General features: G+C 43.1%; 1 protein-coding gene across 2 annotated transcripts in view; it reads left to right on the top strand.

The window, feature by feature from the left end:
• Positions 1-1,230: 1,230 nt before the first annotated feature.
• LOC124020729 (hydroperoxide isomerase ALOXE3-like) overlaps positions 1,231-19,850 on the top strand; it is a 30,278-nt gene continuing 11,658 nt past the window's right edge. Inside the window, exons 1-11 of one of the 2 annotated variants that reach the window (XM_046335987.1) lie at positions 1,231-1,250; positions 1,348-1,397; positions 1,540-1,702; positions 14,227-14,437; positions 14,658-14,739; positions 16,544-16,666; positions 17,411-17,514; positions 17,635-17,804; positions 18,086-18,229; positions 19,029-19,232; positions 19,491-19,577. In XM_046335987.1, the coding sequence (XP_046191943.1) occupies positions 1,375-1,397; positions 1,540-1,702; positions 14,227-14,437; positions 14,658-14,739; positions 16,544-16,666; positions 17,411-17,514; positions 17,635-17,804; positions 18,086-18,229; positions 19,029-19,232; positions 19,491-19,577 (1,311 nt within the window). In that variant the 5' untranslated portion in view covers positions 1,231-1,250; positions 1,348-1,374. Of the gene's footprint in view, positions 1,251-1,290; positions 1,398-1,539; positions 1,703-14,226; positions 14,438-14,657; positions 14,740-16,543; positions 16,667-17,410; positions 17,515-17,634; positions 17,805-18,085; positions 18,230-19,028; positions 19,233-19,490; positions 19,578-19,850 lie in introns of those variants that run through there. The other variant, XM_046335986.1, reaches the window with a different exon arrangement.

The following is a 19,850-nucleotide window of genomic DNA, read 5'->3' as shown; positions in this document are numbered from 1 at the left end:
ATGGACTTGGTCTTTTACCAAATAGGGCTATCTTCTGTATTCCCTCCCTGCCTTGTCACAACACAACCGATTGGCTGAAACTCATTAAGAAGGAATGGAATTCCACAAATTAACTTTAAACAAGGCACACCTGTTAATTGAAATGCATTCCAGGTGACTACCTCATGAAGCTGGTTGAGAGACTGCCAAGAGTGTGCAAAGCTGTCATCAAGGCAAAGGGTGGCTATTTGTTATTTCATAGTTTTGATGTCACTATTATTCTACAATGTAGAATATAGTAAAAATAAAGAAAACCCCTTAAATAGTTAACCAAATAGCTTTCTGCATTGGCCCTTTTTGCACTAACTTTTGACATGTCACATACGCTGCTGCTACTGTTTATTATCTATTCTTATTTATCCCCAGGTATATGTACTGTACATATCTACCTCGATTACCTTGTACCCCTGCACAGTGAGTCGGTACTGGGACACCGTGTATATAGCCAAGTTATCACTACTCATTGTGTATTTATTCCTCATGTTATTATTTTTCTCTCTGCATTGTTGGGAAGGGCTGCAAAGTAAGAATTTCACTGTTTGTCTACACCTGTTGTTTACAAAGCATGTGACAAATACATTTAGATTTGATTTGAAAGGCCTTAAACGTCTGATAAGACCTTAACCAGGATATGAGCTAACTTTGAATGTGTGTAAACTGTAACGAACACAATGTCTGCTGAAAGACTAAACTATAACGAATCATAAGTTAATGAATGATTGAACAAACAAGACGTCTATAAACCATATAAAAGAGCCGTGATGTCTGAGGTGGTGAGTACAGTGGAACTCACTGCTCATTCACTGCATCATATCGGGGTAAGAAAGCTGACATTTTATATGAGCTAGATATATTTATAAAGTTCTTTATTTGTCATGTACTAGATTGATCCCATGTTCCTTTTTCTTTGGACTTTTCTGTTGAATGTTGAATATATAGCGTACAATAAGTGTTGACTCATTTTCATACTTGTAGTTACTATTTGTGGCTCTGAGTGTCATCCATGTAGCTTCAGAATGATTATTTTTCTACTCTATATATTTTATCACTAAATGGTCTTTTGACTAATCAGATCAGCTTTTTTTGCTAATAATTGGTTGAACGATAAGAATTTGGCTGCCTGTGTAAATGCAGCCAATGGCCGTTAAATTCAAATCTGGACCTCGAAGCCAGTTCCACTGATTTGTATTTTTCTAGTACTGTGACACCAGGTGGGTGCAATCCATCATCAGATATAACATAAAACCAGGGGCAGTCTGGCCCTTGTAGTGTAAGATTTGAATAACCCTGCTGTAATTGCCTCCCTAGGCAGACGGGTTGCCTTCCACATTAACAATGTTCCCGTGCTGTTGTTGTAGGTAAGGTAACAATCCCTTTGGATCATCCTGTGGCCTCATTCTGACACAATAGCTAAACAAAATGGATTGGTCATCAGTATAAATGAAATATTGAATGTATCATATATTTATCATATTTCTGTCTTCTGAACTTGCTTTGTAGTAGAGACAAAAGTGTTATTTACAAAGCAGAGGTGTTCACTGGAGAAATGCTGCACGCCGGCACCACGAACAGTATCTATATACATCTCCGTGGCACAATGGATTCAAGCCATCGCATCTGCCTCCCCAAAAGTAGATTCATTGGGGGCCACCGCCGAGGGGCTGTGAGTAACCCATTGCCACAACTTTCCTTCCTTTGACCATCTGTTCATTTGGGTGACAAAATCTAAATCCATTCACATCATTTTCATTCTTATGACTAGCATATACTAAGCTAACATGTGGAATTGTTTAAAACCTGTTAGGGAAGTCGAGAATTTAAGCAGCTTTTCGCAGCTTTTTGTTAAAAATCGCGCAACATTTCAGCGCCCTGCTATTCATGCCAGTAATATAGTATATGCATATGATTAGTATGTGTGGATAGAAAACACCCAGACGTTTCTAAAACTGGTTAAATCACGGCTGTGACTATAACAGAACGTGTGTTTCATCGAAAAGTGCATGAAAATCTGATCACTGAAAATGGAAATAAATATCCATGCGCGACTTCAAAGAATTGTTCAAAGTGAACCGAATTAAATTAGGCCGAGGTTGCAGTGCCTAAAGCTTCCACACGATGTCTAGAGTCTTGTTATTTGATTCGGATTTGATTCTTGGTCAAACCTACACAAGGGAACCGATTCCCTCCGGTCTCCGACCGGATGTTTTGGTCGAGCTCTCTCCAAGACATTTTTTCGAGACGGACATCTATAGAATTTACATCGCCTCCTGATGAATTTTATCGCTTATTAACGTGTACTAATACCTAAAGTTGCATTACAAAAGTATTTCGAAGTGTTTTGTGAAAGTTTATCGTCAACTTTTTTAATTTAAAAAAATGACGTTACGTTAGAAAAAGCTATTTTTTTCCGTTGTTCACACAGTATTCTTAGATCATTATCTAAGCTATATATGGACCGATTTAATCGAAAAAAGACCCTAAATGATGTTTATTGGGACATTTAGGAGTGCCAAGAAAGAAGCTTGTCAAAGGTAATGAATGTTTTATATTTTATTTCTGCGTTTTGGTTTGCGCCGGCTAACGCAAAATCTGTCGTGTTAGGTGACGTTGCAGTATTTTGAGGGTGCATGGTATCAGATAATAGCTTCTCATGCTTTCGCCGAAAAGCATTTTACAAATCTAACTTGGTGGATAGATTCACAACGAGTGTAGCTTTAATTCAGTACATTGTATGTCCATTTTAATGAAAGTTTGAGTTTTATCAACCTCTATAGGTGGCGCTCTTGAACATTTCCGCTGATTGATGTTCCCACCACGGGACCACGTCCCTAACAAGTTTTAAGATGATCATACCCAGGATAATTTAGCTATTAGAATTGTAGGACCCCTTTTATACACCCAAAAATATTTGATGAAACGTTGAGTTTGGCCTTACTGCTCTTAGCCCATAGAAAACTTCATACATAGATGAACAGATTATCTAAAGGAAGTTTGCTCTGAAGTATCTGTCCTATATCTGAGAGATATAAGAAATGTCAGGAAACTATTTATATATATGATTTTTACATGTAGTTAACCCCTTATTTTAGGCACTAAACAATCTTCATATATACTTCCATTCATTTTTTGTAACTGGTTCCCCGCTACCTTTAATCTAGTCTTGTGAAGCTTGCAGGCTTCCTAGAGCAAAACACATGTTTGTGATAGTCTCATCTTTCCATAGAGGGGTCACAATAGTTTGCAGGCCAAACTGTTCGGAAGCTACAGACGTTTTTGTGAGAAGACAGATTTTTGGGGTGTCTCATGGTCTGACAAACACAGCTCAGGCTCTGTCACCTTTCACCCTAGATGCTGAACATCGGTGGATGCGATGGATTGAGACGCAGCCCATGCAAAATATGATCTCTATCTTAAACTGATGGATTTTGATGGGGATTTTTGTTTATGCTAATTCGATTTCTGCAGGGACGCAGACATAGACACTAGGGGGGTTTAAACTGGTTGGAACAAGGGGAGAGAGTACATCCCAAAAACTGTCAGCCAAGTTCTCCAAAAAAGTTGTATTATACCCAGTTGAGAATCAACATTCAGGGCATGTTTTGAGCCCCCTGGGCATGTGTTGAGCCCCCTGGGCATGTTTTGAGCCCCAATTAAATAAATTCGAACTTTTTTTATGTTATTTTGGCATTAGTATGTGTCACATAATACACTGCTCAAAAAAATAAAGGGATCACTAAAATAACACATCCTAGATCTGAATGAATGAAATATCCTTATTAAATACTTTTTCTTTACATAGTTGAATGTGCTGACAACAAAATCACACAAAAAAATATTAATGGAAATCAAATGTATCAACCCATGGAGGTCTGGATTTGGAGTCACACTCAAAATTAAAGTGGAAAACCACACTACAGGCTGATCCAACTTTGATGTAATGTCATATGTAATGTAATATTGTAAAAGCTTTCATTGTCTGCTTATATGCACCCTTTATTTATATTACTGTTCTGACTTGGTGTACAGGGAGAACACTGTAAGAACGGCCCATGTTCTGAATTCTGTCGCTGTACATTTCAAAAGTGCTGAACAAAAAGTTATTGACTAGATCCATCCTAGCTCACTCATTGTCTTAATCGAAATGATCTGATTGCCTCTTATTTGCTTGTAGTACCCTTATGCCATAGTTTGCACACCTCAATTGTCAGTAGGAACCACATTAATTTAAGCAAGTCAGCCATATCAGCTATGTTTTTTAAAGGCAGCAAATGAATGAACTGATTCACTGCCAGACAAGGCTCCGTTGATAGCCAGGTGTAGGAGTGGCAAGGTGTGGGGATTTTGTTCCTGGGACAGCTTTATGTAGGCCCTAAAGGTTTGTGGGCACTGTTCGTCACCGTTATAGTGCAATGAATGTATTGTTTATTGTTGTGTTGTGTAGTGGCTTTGCTGGCATGCATCCCCCAAATTTTATTTGGGTTTGCTCCAATGATTACCACAATCCATCTGTGTGTGGAAGTATATGTGGAGTAGCACTGTCCCCCAAAACTGTTGATAGACCGAGAGTCGTCTGTTCCAATTTTTAAAACGTGCTTTTCCATATACAGTGCCATCGGAAAGTATTCAGACCAGTTACATTTTTCCACATTTTGTCAGATTACAGCCTTATTCTAAAATGGATTTTAAAATGTAAAAAATCACAGCAATCTACACACAATACCCCATAATGTCAAAGTGAAAACAGGTTTGGACATCTTTACAAATGTATAAAAGTGAAAAAAACACATTCCTTAATTACGTAACTATTCTGACCCTTTTCTGTGATACTCAAAATTGAGCTCAAGTGCATCCTGTTTCCATTGATCAACCTTGAGATGTTTCTACAACTTGAATGGAGTCCACCTTTTGGTAAATTCAATTGATTGGACATGATTTGGAAAGGCACACACCTGTCTATGTAGGGTCCCACAGTTGACTGTGCATGTCAGTGCAAAAACCAAGCCATGAGGTCGAAGGAACTGTCCGTAGAGCTCCGAGGCAGGAAGGTATTGAGGTGCAGATCTGGGAAAGGTACCAAAAGATTTCTGCAGCATTGGAGGTCCCCAGGAACAGAGTGGCCTCCATCATTCATAAATCAAATCACTTCAATTTTTTGTTGTCACATGCGCCGAATACAACAGGTTTCTGCTGATCACTGCTTCTCGCCAAAAGCTGCCTGACCACATAGTTTAACTCCTAAGCAGATGGACCCCAGGATTTACCACAGCTAAATCCGATCCAACACACAAGATCTCCCCCAAGCCCCCTATACCCTCTGTTCCTGAACTACTATATGTGAGTCCGGACTTTTTGGGATGTGCACTGCACAAGCCAGATGCCGAACAGGACTCCTTTCCCAAACACAAAGTTCCGATCCCAACCTTATCCCATCACTCCTCCATGATGGAATCACCATGCCTCCAACTTCAGGGGAAACCCGCTCCTCCAGCACCTGCAGTCAACCACGTACCTCCAATAAGAGCACCTGCTCCTCAGCGCCCTATGGACAACCTCGCCCCTACACCAAGAGCACTCATTCTCCAGCTCGTTTACCTGACCATGGGACAGAAAATGTTTTTTCTAACACTCACAACTCTGGGCCTCCCATCCTATTCTAACCCTCTCTCGCTGGCTTTGTATTCATGTTAGCTGATAAAATTGCTGTACAAAATGATCTTGTTGACATCTGATACACATTCAAATGTCATAAAAAATCAACACTGCAAAGCTCTCCCTGTCCTCTGCCATGCCATGCGTTTATTACCGCGGATGATATATGCATTACTGAGACATGTTTAAGAAAGACTGTTCTAAACACTGATAACCTTTCTGGATATAACCTTTTTCTGCAAGACAGATCTTCCAGTGGTGGTGGAGTGGCAATATTTACCAAAGTGTCATGCTGGTGAAAGAGGACCCAAAAGCGACTTGGCGAAAACAGAGTCTTTAATCCAGTAAAGTAAATACAATCAAAAAACACAACTTTCACTCGAAATGACGAGGACAAACTGGAGACTCGATCTTGAACAGCAGGTGAACAGCAGGTTGCCTCGGGAAGGCACTTGAACCAAACAGACTCAGACACCTGCTCACCACGCAGCATCTGAGGAAAACACGACACGACAGGGCGATACACAAACACAGCACGGTGAATTCTAGACAAGGAACCGACAGGGCAGAAACGAATAACAAGGAGAGAAATAGGGACTCTAATCAGGGAAAAGGATCGGGAACAGGTGTGGGAAGGCTAAATGATGATTAGGGGAATAGGAACAGCTGGGAGCAGGAACGGAACGATAGAGAGAAGAGAGAGCGAGAGAGTGAGAGAGGGAGGGGGAGAGAGAGGGATAGAAAGAGGGAAAGAACCTAATAAGACCAGCAGAGGGAAACGAATAGAATGGGAAGCACAGGGACAAGACAAGATAATAAATGACAAAACATGACAGTACCCCCACTCACCGAGCGCCTCCTGGCGCACTCGAGGAGGAATCCTGGCGGCAACGGAGGAAATCATCAATGAGTGAACGGTCCAGCACGTCCCGAGACGGAACCCAACTCCTCTCCTCAGGACCGTAACCCTCCCAATCCACTAAATATTGGTGACCCCGTCCCCGAGAACGCATGTCCATGATCTTATGTACCTTGTAAATAGGTGCGCTCTCGACAAGGACGGGAGGGGGGAGGGAAGACGAACGGGAGTGCGAAGAAAGGGCTTGACACAGGAGACATGGAAGACAGGATGGACGCGACGAAGATGTCGCGGAAGAAGCAGTCGCACAGCGACAGGATTGACGACCTGGGAGACACGGAACGGACCAATGAACCGCGGAGTCAACTTACGAGAAGCTGTCGTAAGAGGAAGGTTGCGAGTGGAAAGCCACACTCTCTGGCCGCAACAATACCTTGGACTCTTAATCCTGCGTTTATTGGCGGCTCTCACAGTCTGTGCCCTGTAACGGCAAAGTGCAGACCTCACCCTCCTCCAGGTGCGCTCACAACGTTGGACAAACGCTTGAGCGGAGGGAACGCTGGACTCGGCAAGCTGGGATGAGAACAGAGGAGGCTGGTAACCCAGACTACTCTGAAACGGAGATAACCCGGTAGCAGACGAAGGAAGCGAATTGTGAGCGTATTCTGCCCAGGGGAGCTGTTCTGCCCAAGACGCAGGGTTTCTGAAAGAAAGGCTGCGTAGTATGCGACCAATCGTCTGACTGGCCCTCTCTGCTTGACCGTTAGACTGGGGATGAAACCCGGAAGAGAGACTGACGGACGCACCAATCAAACGACAGAACTCCCTCCAAAACTGTGACGTGAATTGCGGGCCTCTGTCTGAAACGGCGTCTAACGGGAGACCATGAATTCTGAATACATTCTCGATAATGATTTGTGCCGTCTCCTTAGCGGAAGGAAGTTTAGCGAGGGGAATGAAATGTGCCGCCTTAGAGAACCTATCGACAACCGTAAGAATCACAGTCTTTAGATGCACTATTGTAAAGTGGTTGTTCCACTGGATGTCATAAGGTGAATGCACCAATTTGTAAGTCGCTCTGGATAAGAGCGTCTGCTAAATGACTTAAATGTAATGTAAATGTCTTCCCCGCAGACAAAGGCAGACCGGTAATGAAGTCTAGGGCGATGTGAGACCATGGTCGAGAAGGAATGGGGAGCGGTCTGAGACGACCGGCAGGAGGAGAGTTACCCGACTTAGTCTGCGCGCAGTCCGAACAAGCAGCCACGAAACGGCGCGTGTCACGCTCCTGAGTCGGCCACCAAAAGCGCTGGCGAATAGACGCAAGAGTGCCTCGAACACCGGGATGACCAGCTAACTTGGCAGAGTGAGCCCACTGAAGAACAGCCAGACGAGTGGAAACAGGAACGAAAAGGAGGTTACTAGGACAAGCGCGCGGCGACGCAGTGTGCGTGAGTGCTTGCTTAACCTGTCTTTCAATTCCCCAGACTGTTAGCCCGACAACACGCCCATAAGGAAGAATCCCCTCGGGATCAGTAGAAGCCACAGAAGAACTAAACAGACGGGATAAGGCATCAGGCTTGGTGTTCTTGCTACCCGGACGGTAAGAAATCACAAACTCGAAACGAGCGAAAAACAACGCCCAACGAGCTTGACGGGCATTAAGTCGTTTGGCAGAACGGATGTACTCAAGGTTCTTATGGTCTGTCCAAACGACAAAAGGAACGGTCGCCCCCTCCAACCACTGTCGCCATTCGCCTAGGGCTAAGCGGATGGCGAGCAGTTCACGGTTACCCACATCATAGTTGCGCTCAGATGGCGACAGGCGATGAGAAAAATAAGCGCAAGGATGAACCTTATCGTCAGACTGGAAGCGCTGGGATAGAATGGCTCCCACGCCTACCTCTGAAGCGTCAACCTCGACAATGAATTGTCTAGTGACGTCAGGAGTAACGAGGATAGGAGCGGACGTAAAACGTTCTTTTAGAAGATCAAAAGCTCCCTGGGCGGAACCGGACCACTTAAAACACGTCTTGACAGAAGTAAGAGCTGTGAGAGGGGCAGCAACTTGACCGAAATTACGAATGAAACGCCGATAGAAATTAGCGAAACCTAAAAAGCGCTGCAACTCGACACGTGACCTTGGAACGGGCCAATCACTGACAGCTTGGACCTTAGCGGAATCCATCTGAATGCCTTCAGCGGAAATAACGGAACCGAGAAAAGTAACGGAGGAGACATGAAAAGAGCACTTCTCAGCCTTTACGTAGAGACAATTCTCTAAAAGGCGCTGTAGAACACGTCGAACGTGCTGAACATGAATCTCGAGTGACGGAGAAAAAATCAGGATATCGTCAAGATAGACAAAAACAAAGATGTTCAGCATGTCTCTCAGAACATCATTAACTAATGCCTGAAAAACAGCTGGCGCATTGGCGAGACCAAACGGCAGAACCCGGTACTCAAAATGCCCTAACGGAGTGTTAAACGCCGTTTTCCACTCGTCCCCCTCTCTGATGCGCACGAGATGGTAAGCGTTACGAAGGTCCAACTTAGTAAAGCACCTGGCTCCCTGCAGAATCTCGAAGGCTGATGACATAAGGGGAAGCGGATAACGATTCTTAACCGTTATGTCATTCAGCCCTCGATAATCCACGCAGGGGCGCAGAGTACCGTCCTTCTTCTTAACAAAAAGAACCCCGCCCCGGCCGGAGAGGAAGAAGGCACTATGGTACCGGCGTCAAGAGACACAGACAAATAATCCTCGAGAGCCTTACGTTCGGGAGCCGACAGAGAGTATAGTCTACCCCGAGGAGGAGTGGTCCCCGGAAGGAGATCAATACTACAATCATACGACCGGTGAGGAGGAAGGGAGTTGGCTCGGGACCGACTGAAGACCGTGCGCAGATCATGATATTCCTCCGGCACTCCTGTCAAATCGCCAGGTTCCTCCTGAGAAGTAGGGACAGAAGAAACGGGAGGGATGGCAGACATTAAACACTTCACATGACAAGAAACGTTCCAGGATAGGATAGAATTACTAGACCAATTAATAGAAGGATTATGACATACTAGCCAGGGATGACCCAAAACAACAGGTGTAAACGGTGAACGAAAAATCAAAAAAGAAATAGTCTCACTGTGGTTACCAGATACTGTGAGGGTTAAAGGTAGTGTCTCAAATCTGATACTGGGAAGATGACTACCATCTAAGGCGAACATGGGCGTAGGCTTCTCTAACTCTCTGAAAGGAATGTCATGTTTCCGAACCCATGCTTCGTCCATGAAACAACCCTCAGCCCCAGAGTCTATCAAGGCACTACATGTAGCACCCGAACCGGTCCAGCGTAGATGGACCGACAAAGTAGTACAGGATTTTGATGGAGAGACTTGAGTAGTTGCGCTCACCTGTAGCCCTCCGCTTACAGATGAGCTCTGGCTTTTACTGGACATGAATTAACAAAATGTCCAGCAGCTCCGCAATAGAGGCACAGGCGGTTGGTGATCCTCCGTTCCCTCTCCTTAGTCGAGATGCGAATCCCTCCCAGCTGCATGGGCTCAGTCTCTGAGCCAGAGGAGGGAGATGGTTGCGATGCGGAGCAGGGAAACACCGTTGATGCGAGCTCTCTTCCACGAGCCCGGTGACGAAGATCTACCCGTCGTTCTATGCGGATGGCGAGAGCAATCAAAGAGTCCACATCTGAAGGAACCTCCCGGGAGAGAATCTCATCCTTAACCACTGCGTGGAGTCCCTCCAGAAAACGAGCGAGCAGCGCCGGCTCGTTCCACTCACTAGAGGCAGCAAGAGTGCGAAACTCAATAGAATAATCCGTTATGGACCGTTCACCTTGGCATAGGGAAGCCAGGGCCCTAGAAGCCTCCCTACCAAAAACTGAACGGTCAAAAACCCGAATCATCTCCTCCTTAAAGTTCTGGTACTTGTTAGAGCAATCAGCCCTTGCCTCCCAGATAGCTGTGCCCCATTCTCGAGCCCGGCCAGTAAGGAGTGAAATGACGTAAGCAACCCGAGCTCTCTCTCTAGAGTATGTGTTGGGTTGGAGAGAGAACACAATCTCACACTGCGTGAGAAAGGAGCGGCACTCAGTGGGCTGCCCGTAGTAGCAAGGTGGGTTATTAACCCTAGGTTCTGGAGGCTCGGCAGGCCAGGAAGTAACAGGTGGCACGAGACGAAGACTCTGGAACTGTCCAGAGAGGTCGGAAACCTGAGCGGCCAGGTTCTCCACGGCATGGCGAGCAGCAGACAATTCCTGCTCGTGTCTGCCGAGCATGGCTCCTTGGATCTTGACGGCAGTGTAACGAGCGTCTGAAGTCGCTGGGTCCATTCCTTGGTCGGTTCCTTCTGTCATGCTGGTGAAAGAGGACCCAAAAGCGACTTGGCGAAAACAGAGTCTTTAATCCAGTAAAGTAAATACAATCAAAAAACACAACTTTCACTCGAAATGACGAGGACAAACTGGAGACTCGATCTTGAACAGCAGGTGAACAGCAGGTTGCCTCGGGAAGGCACTTGAACCAAACAGACTCAGACACCTGCTCACCACGCAGCATCTGAGGAAAACACGACACGACAGGGCGATACACAAACACAGCACGGTGAATTCTAGACAAGGAACCGACAGGGCAGAAACGAATAACAAGGAGAGAAATAGGGACTCTAATCAGGGAAAAGGATCGGGAACAGGTGTGGGAAGGCTAAATGATGATTAGGGGAATAGGAACAGCTGGGAGCAGGAACGGAACGATAGAGAGAAGAGAGAGCGAGAGAGTGAGAGAGGGAGGGGGAGAGAGAGGGATAGAAAGAGGGAAAGAACCTAATAAGACCAGCAGAGGGAAACGAATAGAATGGGAAGCACAGGGACAAGACAAGATAATAAATGACAAAACATGACACCAAAGATCACCTTCAGTGCTCGGTTGTCTTACAATTGGTTTTGCTGGTTTTCAGCATTAAGCATTCAAATAGCTCTTTGTTGATTGTTGCTGGTTGTTATTGTCCACCATCAGCACCGGCCTGTAACCTACTTGCCCTAAGCTCTCTCCTGGGCCCTTACAGTAAGTATGAATTTGTCCTGATAGGTGACCTAAACGGGGACATGATTAAACCACCGGCCCAAGTCTTAAAACAATAGGACTCCTTAAATCTCTCTCAGATCATTACTAACCCCAAACACCCAGAAAAGGCTCCTCTCCTTGATGTTATCCTCACAAATAATCCTGAAGTCGAAGTCAATATTAAATGAATAATCCTTCATTACCAGCGCACTGGAGAGGTTCCAACCAACTCAATGCACCAAGTACAATGGTCGATTAGGAGCTCTCTCTTCTGGGGCAGTCCCGTTATCCCTTATAGTCTGGTTACAGACACGTTACATAGTTGATAGAGTTGGTTCTGGCATGTGTCTGACACAGTCTCCTATCTTAACTTGTAGAACTTATTCTGGGCGTTCTGCCAGATGGTCCTAAGGAGGGGGTCATGTCGCCCCACCTCTTATCTTTACCAAGCACAGGCAGGAACCAAGGATTATTTATGACACGAAGACAAGATGAACATTTTTAAGGCTCTCTCTTTACATTATAAAAATGTCCATCGTAGTATCATACTGGTGTTTTCTGTAATAACCTTAGTGATCACTGTTTCACGGCTGCTCAGTTAAATGACTTGTCCGGATTTGTCATAGACGCTTGGAAGGCAGCCACAGTGCTTCCTTTATTTAAAGTGAGAGCTCATGCTGATCCTAACTGTTATAAAAAGTGTTGGAAACACTTGTAGTATTCTCTCTGGTATGCAATCTGGTTTCCGCTCAGGTTATGGATGTGTCATTGATGACCATCTCTGAGGGTTTAGAGCTTGAGGTAGTCACCTCATACACGTACTTGGGAGTATGTTTAGACAGTACACTGTCCTTCTCTCAGCACATATCCAAGCTGCAGGCTAAGGTTAAATCTAGACTCGGTTTCCTCTATCGTAATCTCTTCTTTCACCCCAGCTGCCAAACGAACCCTGATTCCGATGACCATCCTGCCCATGCTAGATTACGGAGACATCATGTATAGATTGTCAAGTAAGGGTGTTCTCAAGCCGCTAGATGTTCTTTACCATTCGGCCATCAGACTTCCACCAATGCTCCTTATAGGACAAGTCACTGCACTCTAAACTCCTCTGTAAACTGGAAATCTCTGTATACCCGGCGCAAGGCCCACTGGTTGATGGTTATTTATAAAAGCCTCTTAGGCCTCACTCCCCTCTGAGATACCTACTGCAACCCTCATCCTCCACATACTACCCATTCCCTTACAATAAAATCTTTAAAACTATGTTGAAGGTGTGGTCTGTACCTAGTGAACAATGTATCAAACCCTCTGTACTGTTCCAAATGCCAAATTAAAGCTACATTCTGGAATTGAACAAACCTCCAGACGAGCTTCAATGCCATACAACACCTCTTCTGTGGCCTCCAACTGCTCTTAAATGCTAGTAAAACTAAATGCATGCTCTTCAACCGTTTGCTAACCGCCTTCCCGACTAGCATCACTACTCTGGACGGTTCTGACTTAGAATATGTGGACTACTATAAATACTTAGGTGTCTGGCTAGACTGTAAACTCTCCTTCCAGACCCATATTATTCATCTCCAATCCAAAATGAAATCTAGAACCGGCTTCCTATTTCGCAACAAAGCCTCCTTCACTCATGCTGCCAAACTTACCCTTGTAAAACTGACTATCCTAATGATCCTTGACTTCAGCGACGTCATTTACAAAATAGCCTCCAACACTCTACTCAGCAAACTGGATGCAGTCTATCACAGTGCCATCCGTTTTTGTCACCAAAGCCCCATATACTATCCACCACTGCAACCTGTATGCTCTCATTGGCTGGTCCTCGCTACATATTCGTCGCCAAACCCATTGGCTTCAGGTTATCTATAAGTCTTTGCTAGGTAAAGCTCCCCCTTATCTCAGCTCACTGGTCACCATAGCAACACCCACCTGTAGCATGCGCTCCAGCAGGAATATTTCACCGGTCCTCCCCAAAGCCAACACCTCTTTGGCCGCCTTTCCTTCCAGTTCTCTGCTGGAATTAATTGCAAAAAGCACTGAAGTTGGAGCCTTATATCTCCCTCACTAACTTTAAGCATCAGCTGTCAGAGCAGCTTACCGATCGCTGCAGCTGTACACAGCCCATCGGTAAATTGCCCATCCAGCCAACTACCTACCTCATCCCCATATTTGTTTTTGTTTTTCTGCTCTTTTGCACACCAGTATTTCTACTTGCACATCCTCATCTGCACATCTATCACTCCAGTGTTAATTGCTAAATTCTAATTACTTTGCCACTATGGCCTATTTATTGCCTTACCTCCTTACTTAATTCGCACACACTGTATACAGATTTTTCTATTGTGTTATTGACTGTACGTTTGTTTATCCCATGTATAACTCTGTGTTCGTTTTGTCGCACTGCTTTGCTTTATCTTGGCCAGGTCGCAGTTGTAAATCAAAAATTGTTCTCAACTAACCTAACTGGTTAAATAAATGTGAAATAAAAAATAAATAAATTGAAAAACAACTAAACAAACAGGCTCAACTTAGTCAACGTTGAGAGAAAGTTGTTTGTTTGCTGGGATCAGTCTAACATGTCATCTATCTCTCTGTAGGTGATTGAGCTTGATGTGTTCTGTCCTTCCTCCCTGGGCCATCTGGAGTTTGTGGTGCTGGAATCAGAGCCGTACCTCCCATTCTGCTTCCTCAACGATGACTGGTTCTGCTCTAAAGTAGTGGTGACCACACCAGAGGGAGACACAGTCAACTTCCCCTGTTACCACTGGATCTCAGGCCATGAGCGGCTGATGTTCAGAGAGGCCACTGGTCAGTATGTTGGTATACAGATCATTGTCTAGGTTAAGTTCTGAGTAGACCTGCTGTGCCTATTATACATCAGCTCGCTGAATGTCATTTGTAGTTTATTATGAAATGTGTCAAACGGGCCATTTTTATGGAATAATAATATACTTTAAATGGTTTAAGATGTTGATCAATCCCCCTAAAACATGACAATAATCACTCTTTATGGCATTTTGTTGATAAGGTAAACTGATATTCAATGAGACCTGGCCAGAGGCCATAGAAGAGAGAAAGAAGGAGCTGCAGAGTCGCCAAAAGATGTACCGGTGAGAGGCTGGTTCTGACATCTTGAAACTCAACTCCTAAGATGCAGAAACAATTCAAAACAACATCCAAATGCTTTTGAATCAGCACTTTTAGAGAGCAATGAACTAAAGTGGTACAAACACGAAAGTAACAAAATGTGCACCTACTGTCTTTTTAAACACACTATTGGGACCAAAGTTATTATAGTAAACTAAAACTGAAACAAAAATTTATCATGAAAAAACTATTTCCTAAACTGAAATAAAATGATTAAGAAATCAGTTTGAAAAACTATACTGAAACTATTATCTTTGCCTCTAAAACAAACTAAAACAAAAATCATCAAATTATGTTCAGTTGTAGTTTGTTTTTCTACTAAACTTTGGGCAAAAATTGAAATGGCTTTTACAAGTTCTGAATCGGATGGGTAAATTCTGCCAGGAAAATGATGACATTTCAAATAGGCAGCTAGTGCACCACTTTTACTAGCTATTAGTAGCTGACACATGTGCAATGACTTCATTTGATGTTTTTCCCCTCTTTCTGTCAGGTAAAGGTACTTTATTCTTCTTACGGTAGTCAGTTTAATAATGTTGACATACTGCTTTACTCATCTCATGTATATACTGTATTCTCTTCTACTGTATTTTAGTCAATGCAACTCCGACATTGCTCGTCCTAATATTTATATATTTCTTAATTCCATTATTTTACCTTTAGATGTGTGTATTGTTGTGAATTGTTAGATACTACTCTACTGTTAGAGCTAGGAACACAAGCATTTTGCTACACCCGCGATAACATCTGCTAAATATGTGTATGTGTCCAATAAAATGTGGTTTTGACTACTAAGGTTAAATAAAAGCATTGGATTGCTGTTAACATGGACAAGTCACATTGAGATTGACTTCATAATTTAAATATAACCGAGACTATGACCTGACCCATCACCTTATTTAAAACTGCCCCCCAGTGGCAAGATTTGAAATCCCCCAAAAACACTCAAACTATAGTCCAACAACACATAAATGTCTTCTAGCCTCCCACGCCTAGGCTACTTTCTGTCCCTTACACAAAAACTAAAACCAAAATAATATCAAATGAAATAGAAATGTTTTTAATCAAATGAAAACAGAATCTAAACTAGAAAATCAAGCCTGAAAATGAATTGAAACTAAACAGGTTATTATCATTTCTTTGTTTAAATATAAAAAAATAAAAACAAAGAACTATAATAGCCTTGTTTGGGACTGAGCCCTATGTACGTACAGTTTAATCCCAGCAATATCGAAGCTCTCTTGCACATGTTTTATGTGGAGTGACCGTTCTTGCTGTTGTTACACAACAACATTCGAGAGGATGTGTTTCCTCAGCTGTCCAGTCAAAAATATTGTTTTAACAGTCTAGATGAAAATAATAAATGACGACATCTTCAAGTAACAATTATGTAAATGCGACTTATCCTCCAATGGAGACTTCTTTATAAGTGCCTAATTGTCCATTTATGTACAGATGTTTATGCGTACAGATGTAATGTATTATAGATCACACCTCTACTGCACCATGTTTGACTATGATTGATTTTAGTGTCTCAACTCAATTTGAGTGGTCCACAATGTATTTAAAAAACGGTAGTGTATAGTTGTAGCATTTGTGGAATGACACATCATTTTTTTCTAAACTATAAACTCTAAACTCCAAAGAAACAAATAACTCTTAAACACAGATACATTCACGTGAAGTCACCTAAGCTACCATTTTGTATGTAATGGTGAACGACAGGCTGTGTATCCCGTCTTGATTTACCGTGTCTGTTCCCTTCAGCTGGAGTATATATGCCGAGGGTCTACCCCAAATAATGGAATGTGACAGTGCTTCTGATCTCCCTGCTGAGGTCCGCTTCTCTTTCACCAAGGAGTTGGAGTTCAAGTTCACAGCAGTCGAAGCGTAAGTTGGAGCACTGGTTTTCAAAATGGTTTTGCTTACTGTAAAACAGTCACATTTTGCTCTTCCCAGAGTACCCCTGACGTATCCCCCCTCGTGTGCATTTTACCTGTAGGCCTATGCTCTTGTGAGTCTTCGCCAGTACCACCTGAGTGTAGGCCAAGTATCCCCAGGGGAACATGGAAACCAGGTTGAGAAACACAAGAGGCAGAACCAGGAAATGAATTAGATATTTATTCATCTCTATTGGCATATCCCCAATACACCTTTAAAAATACTTCCTTTACGGTGAGATGAGATGTGATTGTCCTACACCAGTTCAGGTAATTGTGATATTATGAGATGTTGGGAATGTGGCCATCAGGTTTGTGGTGGAACGTGGATTATAGGAATGATGCCAGTAATAACACCCTCAGGCAAGTTTTTCCTAAATGAATTAAAAACTCCTAAATGAGTTTTTAGCCACTCAAATCATGCCTGAAATCGTATCAAATAACAAGCCCATTAACCATTTAGCAGACATTATAACCAAATAGCTGAACTTTTCACCAAATCAAATGCCGATTGACACATAATATTAAGGATATGTGGCCTGTGAATGAGTCGATCACCCTAGGGGGAGGATCTTGAAGAGTAGTGGACCTAGCACAGAGCCCTGGGGGACATCCTGGCATTGTTAGCAACATTCTCTAATCAACTGCACCATCTTTCTCATGTTGAAGTCAAGTTCCTCCTCTATCCTGGCAGATTGTTGTCACTCAAACTAGAAACCCATTCCACCAACAAGAAACAATGGAAGAGCCTAGATGAACTCAGTCACGTTTTCAATGGACACAAGACTGACGTCTATGGTAAGTTGGCCTCAGCCTTTAAAAAAGGCAGCATTCAAATAGCTCACTGGAATCATTAGCATCTCATTATTATTTTGCACAAAGTTTCTTTTTACACATGATCATTTTGTTTTTTTCTAGAATATGTCGAAAATAACTGGAAGGAGGATGAGTTTTTTGGGTACCAGCTTCTGAACGGCATCAACCCCATGATGATCCATCGCTGCTCCAAGCTTCCAGAGAACTTCCCCGTCACAGAAGACATGGTGAAGGCTTCCCTTTTCGGAAAAAACCTTGAAGCAGAAATTCAGGTTTGTAAAAATGGAGTAATGTATGTCATTCATAGTTCTGTTATTGCTCTAGTGGTTTCTTCCTCGGGAAATTGTGTGTGGTACAGTACAATATGTTATACATTGTGTCAGTACACTTCCTTTGGCATGGTGGTGTTGTTGGCAACATCTGCCTCCCTTACTCATTAATGTCCTAACCTAAACAGAAAGGCAACATCTACCTCCCTTACTCATTAATGTCCTAACCTAAACAGAAAGGCAACATCTACCTCCCTTACTCATTAATGTCCTAACCTAAACAGAAAGGCAACATCTTCCTGGTTGACTACAAGCGTCTACATGGAGTGACAGCAAACGTGATCCACGGGAAACAGCACTTCTTGGCTGCTCCTCTCTGCTTGCTCTATGTGACCCCAGAAGAGAAGCTCATTCCCATCGCAATCCAGGTACATCTCACATAACAATGAGATCTTTACTTCCCAAACCCAAACTAAATCATCTTAACAGAATGTTTGCCACTGTGTAACGTAGTTCGTCTGTTGAAAGAAGAGAGTCGGACCGAAATGCAGCGTGTAGGTTACTCATGACTTTAATGAAAGAACGCGGTACATTAAATAACTGATACTAACTACAAAAACAACAGAACGGAACGTGAAACTAATTACAGCCTATCTGGTGACTACAACACAGAGACAGGAACAAACACCCACGAATTACAAAGTGAACTCAGGCTACCTAAATACGGTTCCCAATCCGAGACAACGAGAATCACCTGACTCCAATTGAGAACCGCCTCAGGCAGCCAAGCCTAACTAGACACACCCCTAATCATACACAATCCCAATGCTAATAAAACCCCAATACGAACCCAACACATAAACCCATGTCACACCCTGGCCTGACCAAAATATAACGAAAAACACAAAATACAATGACCAAGGCGTGACACACTGGGAGTTCTCTTGAACCAAAAGGAGTCCCATAAATGGACATAAATATTACCCAGAAATGAACTAATAAACTAACCAGAAAGAAAAAGCATGAGCAAAAGCATATACTGTTAGCCTAAAACTAAGGATTTGGGGGTTTCATGATTGATGTTATATCCTCTGTCTGCATGAACCATACAGGCAACACTCGTTTTAAGAAAACAACTCTAAAAACTTCCGTATGTCTTTAAATTGTAACAATATACACATTCTCAATTAATGAAGCAAGCCATGATTGTTCTGCTTCCTTTCACAGCTGAAGCAGGAGCCTGGAGAAGACAACCCCATCTTCCTTCCTACTGACTCTGAGTATGACTGGCTCCTGGCCAAGATCTTTGTGAGGAGCGCTGACTTCGCTGAACACGAGCTGAACTTTCACCTGCTGAGGACTCACCTGCTGGCTGAGGTGTTCGCCATGTCGACACTGCGTAACCTACCAATGGTGCATCCCATCTACAAGGTACATACCTACTGCTGTGCACACAGACACTGAGTATGTTTTGAACTGTTATAAAACTACAGTTGTGTGAGTTTTCATTTTCCTATTAACTCAATACTTTTAACATGATTAAGAGAACCTGAAGTATTTGGAATTAATGTATTCATTGTATGTATTTGTTTGTAATTGAAAGAAGCAGTAGGTTGTTTGTAGTACAGTACAATACATAGCATTTTTAGGTGTGAATTTCATGTACGATTGTTACATCTTTCTCCATAGCTCCTGATCTCTCACTTCCGCTACACTCTGCAGATCAACACTCTAGCGAGACAGGCCCTCATATCAGAGAATGGGCTGTTCACAGAGGTACTGCCTATTCCATTCTTATAATGTTCTATAATACGTTAATACATGTGGAATGTCACAATGCTAGTGGAAACTGATTCAAAAGCACAAGAGAGCTCTGTGTTCAAAAATAAGCACCCTGCTTTCCGCATGCTTATAAATGCACCGCTGATACAATCCATTTCCACTAGCATTGTTACATTCTCCAAAAAGGATTATTCTGGACGTTCCAAAATTACCAGCTAACTTATTTAAAAACTGTTCGGATTAAACAACGTGAAGTACATCTAAAAT

This window comes from Oncorhynchus gorbuscha, unplaced genomic scaffold, assembly GCF_021184085.1.
Source record: "Oncorhynchus gorbuscha isolate QuinsamMale2020 ecotype Even-year unplaced genomic scaffold, OgorEven_v1.0 Un_scaffold_891, whole genome shotgun sequence".
In the NCBI taxonomy this organism is placed as follows: domain Eukaryota; kingdom Metazoa; phylum Chordata; class Actinopteri; order Salmoniformes; family Salmonidae; genus Oncorhynchus; species Oncorhynchus gorbuscha.
This window is presented reverse-complemented; position numbering and strand designations above follow the sequence as displayed.